Raw genomic sequence first — 12,471 nt, 5'->3', positions numbered from 1 at the left:
CACCATGTCATCAAAGTCTTGAGTGGTCAGCTACTCCAGCCTGTAATTTATCCTATATACTGAGAGAGAGATAACTTTTATCATTATTATATTTTACAATTTTAAGGACAAAGCGACACATTTTATATTATACTAGCAATACCCGTCGCGGCTTCGCCCACGGTTTATTGAACCTCGCGTAATATAGGGATAATTCAATGAGAAATGACTTATGTATTATATGCATTAATTCAATTTGGATGTGTTATAAAGAAAAGATCAAATAGATTCCTGTCACTGTCAAAGATTGACCTTGTGATTTATTGATTGTCATAGCAAAACCGACTCTAATTCCATTCTTTTAAATTGAAAAGGGTAGTCTGAAGGTATAAGGGGTATGCGTTATAAAGACTGATTTTCCTCTGGCATATCCGGTTATAATTATAGCCTCGATTACGTTTTTCTGAAGAGCGTTCATACGTAGTCCAGTACCGTTGCACAGTTAGGTAGGATTGAGATTTCGTAACAACATTATCGGTGTTCCAACCTTTAGAACAAGTCTATGTGCCGGGAAACCTGGAGGATTGAGTGTGTTTAGGAACTCTGATGAATATTGCACGTCATTATCAACTTGTAACACAGAATCTATAGAAAGAAACTCCATACATTCTCCATCAAATGGATTTAACCCTTTTTGAAGAAATCAAAAAGAAATTTCTAAAAACGGAAAAATTAGATATTCACACGGGACCCATTTCTAAAAAAGAATCGCTTTGATATCTCATTTCGTCATGAAGAATTGCTAAATATATGGTTCCGTAATAAAATTTTTTTTTCAACTCTTTGAACCCTTTCCAAATCGAATTTTTAAAATCGCAGAAATTAGTTTTTAGGTATTTGTACGGAGAATGTTTTAGTGTAAAAACGCAGTCGATATCTTAATTAGTGGCCGAGAAAAACGAAAAAATCGAATTTACTAACATACCCCGTTTTGCCCCTTTAAAATCGACATTTACCCCTTTAAAATCGAAATTTCGCAAAATCCTTTCTTAGCGCACCTCTACACACCGATACCAACATACCTTCAAAATTTCATGTCTCTATCTATCTCTATCTATAGCCTTGGCTGGACATTGACGGGTGAATGAATCAGTCAGTCAGTCAGGACCAGGACATCCTCTTTTATAGTTATAGAGATAATATAAAATTGGAATTTGGTTTAATAATAGTAAATATTATACATCTTAATTCACACTAAATTGAATTATGCCAGTCTTTTGAGACGATGGTAAATTGTAGAATTCTGCTACAGAATAATAAGGTCTTTAAAGGATAAATTCCTTTGTCAATCAACGGAAATTATTAAATGTATTTGCCATTTTTAATTACGATGGTAGCTAATTTTTTGGCACTGAATATGATGGAATTTTTCACCAGATCAAAAGTGGGTAAAGTCGAGTAAATGTCAAAATTATTTGTTTTAGCAGGTTAGGTATGAATGGGTCTCTCAGTGGAGTTGTGAAAGTGTTTGCTAACCAAACAAACAGATTCTAAAATGAAGAGAGCAGGGAGACTTAAAATTTTGTGTTTTTTAAAATAGAATTTTAACGCATTGCATTCTACTATTTAAGCCATAAATATAAGAAATAGCTCTTTCTTGTAATTTGATAATAGATTCGAAGAGGTTCAAACTACAAGACCTCCAGAAAGACAAGCCAGTGTTTAAACAGAGGCCGTTCGCGTCACACCAGGACTTGATAGTAATGAGATCTTTGCCTATGGTAGAATGTAAAGCTTGTATATCTGGACCACCCCAGGTTACACTGGTGTTAACTGCGAATAAAGTGAATTCACCAATAATTCATTAGTCTGTGACATCATTAATGAATACTAAAAAAAGACATGGACCCAAAACTGAACCCTGAGGTACACCACTGCCAACTGGAAGTTTTTATTCTCAAATCATTGATAACAGACCTAATTTCTTTCGACGAATTTTTTAATTCTTGAGATGCGATTATTGGAATAGTAGCAATAGTTTTCCGATACAATAATCCATAGTTATTGATATAATCGAGTATGTGAGGATTGTCTGTGAACTTAATATACAAGAGTGATCTCAAATTCTTGGATGAAGTACGTGTTCCTTCAGTAGTCCATTATTTGCAGTGATTAGTTTTACGAGGTCGAAGAGGAAATCATTAGTAAAATCAATGTTAAAATCACCGCATAGAATTCTTCTACTTTTAGTAGACAGGGTGTCGAGTAAATTTAGAAGGTTCTTGAAAAACGAATGAATATTTTTAGATGGTCGTTATATACACACATAAATACTGTCCGCATTGCTTCGAATTTTATTTAATTATGTCTAAGGATGGAAGATCTAGAGTACTTCAAGGACGGTTGGGGCGACGCATAGACTCTAGTTTCACTTTTTAGTAAAAAGCCACCACATGACGGCTTCGTGAGTGAGAAAGAGAGTGGAGTGAAAGACATCATGTAAAACCGAAGGCTCTTCTGCCTTCTATAGTTTGGCTTCCACGTCTTCATGTTAGAGTAGTTTTGGATCCAAGGTTACCCTTAAATATTCCACCACCCTAGATACAAGTCACAAATTTAAATCATAATTTATAGTGAACCCAAATAAATTTTGTAAAACTCATTTCTTGGAATAGCGAATAATTTAAAATTATTAGTTAAAGTATACTGATTTTAAGACAATTCTATACTACATTTTGTAGATAACATACTTCGTCAGAGCTAAAACTAGGAATATCAATTTTTTTTATAATTCATATTAAACTTAAATGCAAAGAGGAAAATCAAATAGCAGCCCGTGATTTTCTGAACAAAGGTTCATTCATACTAGCTTTGTTTGAAATCTAATATTTCATATAATCTCATTCTACGTTAATTTCAATGATGTACCTAAACTTGTTTTATCTAAAGTTTTGAAATTTGATTAATCGTTATCAATCCACTTTGCTTTTTCTTTTATTGTAGTGAATAAAACATAGGTTATAAAATAACTCGTATAATTATGTTCGGTATGAACAAAATTATTATCGATACCAAAATTAATATATTCGCAAAAAAATTTTGTTTATTGTTTCAAAATTACTTAGTCATTATCAGTCACTCAAGGCAGTGATGCGACAAATAAAAGTGATAGTTAACGCGAGCTATTATTGTCATTTTATTTAATATTATAATAAGCAGAATATTATTTGAAAATGATATCAATGTTCTGAAAAATTCATGTCGAATGAAAAAACACTTCCTAGTTACCAAACTTTCATCCGAATACCAAATACCAACAAATTGATATCTACAGCGTCACCTTTTATATTGAGTAATTACTTTGAAAGCGCAGATTTCTACAAATTGTTAATATCACACAAACACAAATTTGTGCATCAAATGACCAGACCTGAAGAGGTGTTAACTTGTGTACTTACCACATTTATGTCTTCACGAAATAAATTGATTATACCAAAAGCTCTTAAGCTAAATGGTTAGTTTGTGCTTTTTTTGAGCAAATCTCGAAAGTACATAATTCATTAGTAGAAAAATATTGCATTTTAATCAGTTTTTTCAATATTACCAAACTTCTAAGTAGGTAACAACTAGGGTAAGGCTATGTAACCCTTAAATGGTTTTTTTTCAGAAGAATCGGTATTGAACCATCGTATAATATATGAGAAAGATCGAAACAAATACTGCATCAGAGAACTTTTCAAAGCTCACTGATTGTGTGAACTGGAGGATGAATTTGAAGGTCTGTCAGATGACAGAAATGTGTACCAGTTTGATACCTTTTTCCAAAAGTCAATGAAAACCACTATACCAAGGAAACTAGATGATAAAATATAAGAAGTAGAACTATTTAATGGAAAAAACCTCTTGGCAGGGCAAAAAGTTTGTTGAAAGGTTTTTTGTGTCACATTTTCCATATCTCAAAGGGATATAGAGAAATGTGTGGAGTTCCTCATATGTTATGATAAATGACCACATTCAAAAAAATGAGCGGCATACAGGAAGACATCAATTATTTTCCAAGGATATCCAGATCTAAATATATATCTCAAATGTACCGCTTGTATACTGATTTTTGTGTCCCTTATAATGCATTACATTGTTTTCAGTTCATTTATAAAAGACTATTATAATGTGGTCAAAATAAATTATAAATGATGGATATTCAAATCAACTAATTCTCACAGAATATTATGTGTAGTCCAACAAAATTCCATTCTAAATAAGCTAGTTTTCTTTGAAAATTGTGACCAAATTTCAGTTGAGTGAAAACATACCGTATGTTTTGAAATCATCTCCCACGTTAGGATAAAAAGAATACAAATTTTACATTAATTAATAAGTGTGATTCCCTTTTCTTGGAATAAGGACGGTTGGAAAGGATTTTGGAAAACGATGATAATTGCGAAGAGTGAAATGGAATGGTGCCAAATATATTCTGTGGTAATGGATTATTTGAGCAAATGGATAAAAGTTAACGTGATCCCGAATCAAGAGGACACAACTGTCCAGAAAGAGGCAGATATTCCATAAAATTTATGGCAAGTTAATTATGGAGGAGATCAGGACAACTTAACTGCTTCAACAGTGGAATAATCAGAATTATTGGAAAATACCTGCCTTGTTTCCAGTTAGTAGAAAGATTGGATCCTCTATTTGTACAGCCATTAATGATCTATGGAAACGTAAGAACTAGACGTCATCTAGCTACGAAGAAAAATTAACTGGTTAGAACCCATTCTCGAATAAAACAGTACAAAACTGTACAAGATGAAGATGATTTTTTAAGATAAAGGTACCCAAATATTAAGTTGCATTATCAGTACGAAATGGAGAGAATTTTCTATTATTTTAATGTGACAAGAAAGTATAGAAATGGGAACCTAGAATTTCGCATTTGAGGAAAGGGCCACGATTGCAACAGAAACTAGAACCCGAGTCGAGGACTTAATGTCTGTTTTAGTATAGATAAATTAGTAATGTTGAAATAATAATTCATCCCACATACTGACATAAAAGGATGAATTTCAGAAATCCGCATTTTAATATAAAATTAAATATGCTCTGCTAAAAATACACTCCTTCATCGTACATATTTCCTTTGAAGTACATTTTCGTTTAATCTAAGACTAATAATATAGGTCAGTGAATGTAAATATATTTCAGTGAACTTTCAACTTTGGCATGGAACTAACGATTCACAAAAAAAAATTATATAATACTTACTTTCGGAGAATTTTGCTGGAGCTGTATCTACGAAACTTCTCTGTGAGGTCAAACAAATAAGGATCATCAAAGATGCCGAAAAATATTGCATGATGTAATAATCTGAAATAGAAGTATGGTGAAGAATTAATTTTTATTGTTTTATAAATTAATTATTCTAGAAAAATTACTATATGAACTGAAAAGAATGAGACTGCTAAGGATACTACAAAAAATTAAACAGCTTTTGATAGAATGTAGACAAAATAAAGAAAAACTCTTTCTAAATTATTATATTTACAGAAATGAAAATGAAAAATATGATAAAAATAGACATGGAAATTTGTTGAAATGAAAATTCATAATAAATCGAATACGTGACCAAATATAATTAACTGTCATTGAATTATAAATAGATTGGAAGTGATGTTGAGCTTTACGAGATACAAGATTTTTAACCCAAAAACTAATGGAAAACACAATTTTGTAGATATTTAGGTATAGTTATCTTGATAGGAAGTTCATAGATTATGATTTTTGTCATGTTTTGCAAAGAGCAGCTTTATTATTCGGAGTTGTCACAAAAATTAAATATGGGGGCTACACACATTTGATTTATTTTTCATTTTCCATGTAATGTAATGTAATGATTTCTTAAAATAATATTACACCATAATAATATCCATTATTTAGAAAAAAATAGTTATTTTTCGAATTGACAAGTAATATTTCTAACGTCAGTCAAATTTTCACAATTATATGACTATTAATTAAAACACTGATGAAAAATAAATTTTTTTCTAGTTAGTTAGATAAATGAAATTTGCCTTTTAAATTGTTAAAAATCCCATTTATGATTCTGTATTATTTTAAAAATTGGTTATAATACAATCAGAATTACTATTCAATGACTTAATATCCAAACCTAACTAAAATATAGGTAAAACGTATGTAATAACTTATAACTTTGCGATTCTATATAAAAATTATCAGTCTGCTTCATTTCGTCAAAATAATATCAAGCCTCAAAATTATGTATCTGTGCAAAAATCTTCACTTTCACGTAAAAATTATAGTGCTTAATCAATTATTGTGGCTAAAACTTTATCAATACCTACCCATCCAGCTATCAAAAAAATATTCCCTTCAAACTCGACTGTAATAAGCAGAAAATGCCAGATGTTGGAATATCATTTTGCAAAGACTCAATAATTTCAATTTTAAGTACTGGTTTAAGAAATTCAGTTTGTGTGTATTTGATGGTTTGATTGTTCAGCAGTTCAGTGTTTGTAACTTTTAGTATTTTAGTATTCGAGTGCTGAGTGAAGGAGTGATGAAGTATTGGTGTGTTTGAGTTGTTGAGTGTTCAACATTTAGATTGTTGAATATTGAATGTTTGTATATTTGATAGTTTGACTGTTTAATATAAAAGTATTTTAGTATTATTATTAGGGTGTTGAGTTTATGAGTTTTAGCATGCTTGAAACTTCAATATTCAATACTTAATAACTAACATAGAACACTCAGTTTACATTCACGCACTCGAATGCTTAAATGATCAATACTAAAATATAAATACACTCAAAAATAAGATCAAAATTCAGCATTCATTACTAATATAGTCAAACACTTTAACAGGCACTCAATATTTGAATATCTAAACAGTGAAAAAATCAAAGATTCAATTCATTATGAGCAGTTGACAATCTAACAATCGAATATTCAAACAATCAAACACCAACACTGAAACACTAAATTTCTCACAACACGAAAACAATCAAACACTTTAGCACTTAAGAACTTGAACACTCAAAAACTTAACCACTAAACCAGCATTTCAAACTTCTGACACTCGTAAACTTTCCCTTAAGCACTCGATCACATATACCCGCGCATGTGTACCTAACTACGCACGCGAGCGATCACTACAAGTTGATGAGTGTTCGAATGTTGAATGAAAAGTTTTATATAATTAAGTATTTAAAATAAAAACATACTTGAATACTCAATACTACAACACACTAATATTTCAACTGACTTTTTAAGCCCTCAAACATTCAAATAACCAAACACTCCACTCGAACAGTTAACTCATAAAAACGCGTAAACATGAGCACATGACCAAATGATATGATCACTATCAATTCTATTGTCTTGTCATCGTCATCGTATAGAGGTAGTTATGCACAAACAAATAAAAAAAAATGTGATCAGCTTTCAAAATGTAACTGATAATGACCAAATAAGATTCCTGTATTATATTTAAGTCAAATTTCAAACAAAGAAATACAGTTACATAAATTCGAAGTAGATGTTTTGATAAGCACATCAGTAAATTCTTAGAGATTTATTCGAGAAAAATTTTGTGTTACTCGATGTCCAGATCTACTGAGGATGACTGTTGCCAAGTGTAGTGTCAGAATAAATACATGTTGGGATCAATACCAGGTGTATTATGAATATTAATTAGTCTAAGTGAGCTGGGGTAACGTTTGTTCCAGCACAGTTGGAAATTCAGTTTTGGTTTCATAAATGTATGATAATTCGTGGAAAGTAGCAAAAGCAAGAAGAGGTTTTATTTGATTACACTTAAATTTCTTTTATAAAGATGTATTGAATCATGCCATTCAAATATTTAACTAAATAGTTTTTAAATAAAACTTAAAAATAGGAGAATTACTTAATCATAATTCAGAAAAAAATTGTTGAAGACGTTTGTTAAAATTTGTTCTAGTTGTAAGGATGTGAGATGCAAGATTTTGAATTCTATGGATCTCATTAGCCATTACGATCCAATTATAAGAAAACATATAGAACCTCATAACATAAATTAAGTATCCTGCTTTTCTGATAAAAATGAATTGACGTTAGGCAGTAAATATTAGAAAAAAATATACTAAGAAATATACCTGATAAAAACGCAAAATACGTCTCTATCCTTTGTAACAGTATGGTTAACATTTCACATGGAAAATTGCTTTTTTTCATTTGTATTTGTCAAGAGCATGTATCTTCAATAATTCGAAATCTTTTTTGGTTTTTCATGTTGAAGATGTTTGATTTATGTAAATTTTGGTGAGGTTTTTATGGAGTGTATTGTTTTCATTCTATTGTGATTTTTGTTTTGTTGAAATATTTTAATTCTATTAGAACGTCCCTTCATTCAGTTTACTTATACCGCATGATGTACGAAGTTACAAAGAAAATTGATACCTTGGGAACACGAAAATGTATCTGAATCCGGAGAAACATATCAGAGCATTTTTTACTTGCAGACTTACATCTTTTGTAAACACCAATATACTTCATATATTTTTAAAAATGAGAAGATCCAATATTTAAATATACATTCGAATTATTTCAATTGTCAAATCAGTATTCTTGGTTCTAACAAACAGTATGGAACAACCAAGATGCGTTAATAAATAAATTAGGGCGTATTGGGAAAAACGCTTGGACTCGTCTGTTTGTATTTTTAGATACGTATTTTTTTGAAAAAAAAAATTATACAGGGTGTCATCTGACAGTGCCAATATCGACTTGATTATGTATTTTTTTACTCTTATTCTATTTTAGATATGATTCATATGCAATGCCCTATACCTATCTTCAATATCTGTTTAGTAAATATTAAGTGTTTTCAGAATTATTGCAAAAATTATGATTAAAAAATATTTCATTCCACAAATTCGCTATATTACAATCAAAACTTAGTTCCCATGTGACTCTTGCTATTGAGAAAGTAAGCAAAAAAAAGTTCTATTTATTTTTGTTTAGAACTCATACCTTTGTTGTCTGCCTGCAGCACAGTAGATATCAGAGAATTTCGTTAACTGTACGTAATGATACAAGAAAATTGGATTATTTAACAGAAATGTACACAATACTCATTCTATAAATGATTAGTTGTGGACACACATGGAAATTTCTCCTTTATTTTACGAAAAAGTTTCATTTTTTTCTGCACCTATCCCAAGGAACAATTATCAAAATAGAAAAGCCGTTTCGCGAGCTTGTTCCTGTAAGACAGATAAAAAAAGTAGCTGCCAATGCACTACAAAACAACTAAACAATTTGTATATATAATAAATTTACATCTTTATTCACTCAGTTTTCCATTGATAATATTCTTCGATAAATCAGGATTGCATATTTATATGTTTATATAAGAGATAACAAACTAGGCACGTGGTGATTACCTCGTATATTATCATTATTTGCCATAATAATTTATAAAAATAATCGATGGATGCTAATACCAATAGCATCTATTAAAAAATTAGGGATGTAGGTTTTAACACGAAATAATTATTGAACTCGAAGTTAAATCTGTGACAAAAGGGCAAAAACTAATCCATTCTGTTTTATTTGGCCTCTGAGAGATTTCACCCTCATGTTAGCTGATACCGAGTAAAATTTAACAAAGTTGTGCTTGTTCAACGGTCTTAATGGACTATATAAGGTTTCATTCTTCTCTTTATATCCAACCTAGGAGATGGTTATACTAATTTACAGTTTGAACATAATTAAGAAATAAGCTACGAGTTTACTACTTTTTTTGAATGCAAAGTATGTAACCATATCTGTCTTCACTTATATAGTTGAGGGCAGGTTATTAGACGATAATAAAACCAATCAATGGAATTTCAAATAACCTCATCTGGTATGTTATTTGATTCCACTGTGATTCTGTGATATATGAAATGATAAATGAAATTATTGATATTTATCTCGTTTTATTGTCCATGTGAACTTCGTTTTATAAAGTTTGACATTTTATCTCTGTTGACAGGTAACAAAATGTCACTTTTTATGAGATTACTTTGCTCTCTGGAGAAGTACTTTTTCCCTGATATTGTATAAACATATGATATAGAGATAAGCAGAGATAGATATTTAATTTGAGAATATTTAATCATACAATAAAGTTACATACATAAACTGGATATCAAAAGTACAATTATTAAATGTGCATTACATGAGTGACACGTCCCTTGAACTATTCGGTACAAAGGTCGAATTTTATTGTGTTGAAATAATATTTCTTCCAGCCCTTTAATGTACTTGATCGCAAATCCGGTGTTATTTCAGGACTACCACACGTTCTAAACACTTCATTAGCTATTCCTGTCCTGAGTGTTACCGATTCATCAACATACCCTTCAGCTTTGATGACTTCCAACCGCCATGGTTTTGTAGTGTCATCAAGTCCCCCGCAGATTTTCAAGCTGAAGAAAATTAGACACTGTTTTGGGAACCTTATAAACCTGATTTATACCCACAACCTGATCCTTTGCTGCTGCTGGACGAAAGGCTATGTACATTCGGCAAAATTCAACATATTTTCTAGTATTTATAAATCTCATGTTTTTTTTATCTTTCATCCCATTAACGCGATTTAGTAGTCAATAATTTTTGTGACGCTACTTTGGCTACTTCTACTAATCCCGGTGGAGTCGAAAATTTTCTACTGTATAGTATTGAAAATAATTCCTAAACAAGCACTAAGTTCACAGTTTTTTAAATGAAATCACTAAATTTACAACTAATTGAATACAAGTTTAGTTAACAAGTCGGGCCTAATTGTCGCTATAAGTATATCGGGTGTTTCAAAACGTTCGCATGCGAGTTATATCACTGCATTAAGCGAAAAAAATCAATTAAAAATCATCAAACAATCACATGTCTATAACGCAAAGTTCAAAAATGCGGCAGCAGCTAAATACTTTTATGGCTCTCTCGACCGCTCGATGGGAAGGAACTTAAACGTTCTACAAGCTTTGATTAGCTAAACCTTATTGTTAATTTTCGATTAATCTATGCGTTATAGACATGTGATTGATTGGTGATTTTTAATAGATTTTTTCGCTTAATGCAGTGATATAACTCGCATGCAAAAGTTTTGAAACACCCTGTATATCAAATTATATTAAATTATAAATGTTATTTGTTGACTATAGTTCAAGATGCATAATACAACACTAATTGAATATTGCGATTGCACACCACAACGACGTAAATAGATTATCTACTACGTAATTATAATTTTGTTACGTTAATCCTGTGTTCAAACTTTTACTATAGAACTAGAAGCCTTATTAACTCAAATTAAATTCACGCTGGGTGATTATCTAATTTAATACAATCACGTTTTTGAATACAATCTTCGAATGTAAAATGACTGTTGTATTGAATTATCCGCGCGTAATTTCAATATTACGAACATAATATGTTATATAACTTATGATTCACTTTTATTGTCAGCCATCCTGCTAAGCTTAAGCTAATTAAAAGCTTATTTTTGTTGTTGACGTGTATCTTATGAAATTACGTGAAAATAATATTTTCAGAAACGTATATAAATTGCTTGGTAATTGTTTAGAATAAACATGAAATATAGAAGACAGGGATAAATTCTATAATTTCGTACAATATTTAGGAAGCTTAACGAATAAATAAGATTGTATATTAGTAATTTTTTTGGAAATATCTATTTACGCGGCTAAAGTTGTAATTGAGTTTTGCGACAATACAATGTAACTGCCAGTCGGCCTGTTTTTCGTTAATCCATTATGAAGGCGTAGTAGTCACTTGTTTTATAGCCTGAAGAAATTAATTTGTTGTCGACCTCCGCCTTCTATACAAAAAGTTTAATAAAATCTCAGACTCGATTTCAAAATGTCCTCTTTACTTACAACGCTTAGTTTCCAGAGACAACAACTTAAAAGTTTACTGGTAAGTTTTTCCTGTATCTTGTTAACTATGCTTTTCATATTCAGTGCTTACAGCATGGCTTTTATCATGATTATATTCTTCAAAAGAAGTAAAAATTCGTATCTTCTATTTATTTGGGAAACATAACAATTAGAATAAAATAGATTCCTGTCCGCTTATATTTTAAAAATTTAAAAGTTCACAGCCGTCTTCCCATTTCTTTGGTCGTTTTATTTCTCGTATCTCTACAGTTGCCCAGTTGCCCAGTTGCCAAGTTGAAGTACCAAAGGACGAGAGTAAACTGAAAAATTTGGTTTAGTGAACTAATTAGTAATTACCAATACAAATCCATTTGCGGATTTTGTATTTTGGAATTGACCTATTATATTCATAATATCAACCTTTTTGGATTTCAGAGGATCTATAAACTGAATATTCATGATATGATATGATAGTAATTAGTTATTATTGGCCATTCCTCTCATCCCCAGTTATAATAAAGCTTGAGTTAATTTTTATGCAAATTACGTTTCGTTT

The 12,471-nt window shown here is 30.7% G+C and overlaps 1 protein-coding gene across 2 annotated transcripts in view; it reads right to left on the bottom strand.

Annotated features, from left to right (window-relative positions):
- The window catches only part of LOC130896397 (uncharacterized), a 162,593-nt gene that overhangs the window by 88,618 nt on the left and 61,504 nt on the right, over window positions 1-12,471 (bottom strand). For both annotated transcript variants that reach the window (XM_057804448.1, XM_057804449.1), the window contains exon 2: window positions 5,242-5,343. In XM_057804448.1, the coding sequence (XP_057660431.1) occupies window positions 5,242-5,332 (91 nt within the window). In that variant the 5' untranslated portion in view covers window positions 5,333-5,343. The remainder of the gene's footprint in view (window positions 1-5,241; window positions 5,344-12,471) is intronic.

The sequence above is a fragment of the Diorhabda carinulata genome, chromosome 7 (assembly GCF_026250575.1).
Source record: "Diorhabda carinulata isolate Delta chromosome 7, icDioCari1.1, whole genome shotgun sequence".
In the NCBI taxonomy this organism is placed as follows: Eukaryota; Metazoa; Arthropoda; class Insecta; order Coleoptera; family Chrysomelidae; genus Diorhabda; species Diorhabda carinulata.
This window is presented reverse-complemented; position numbering and strand designations above follow the sequence as displayed.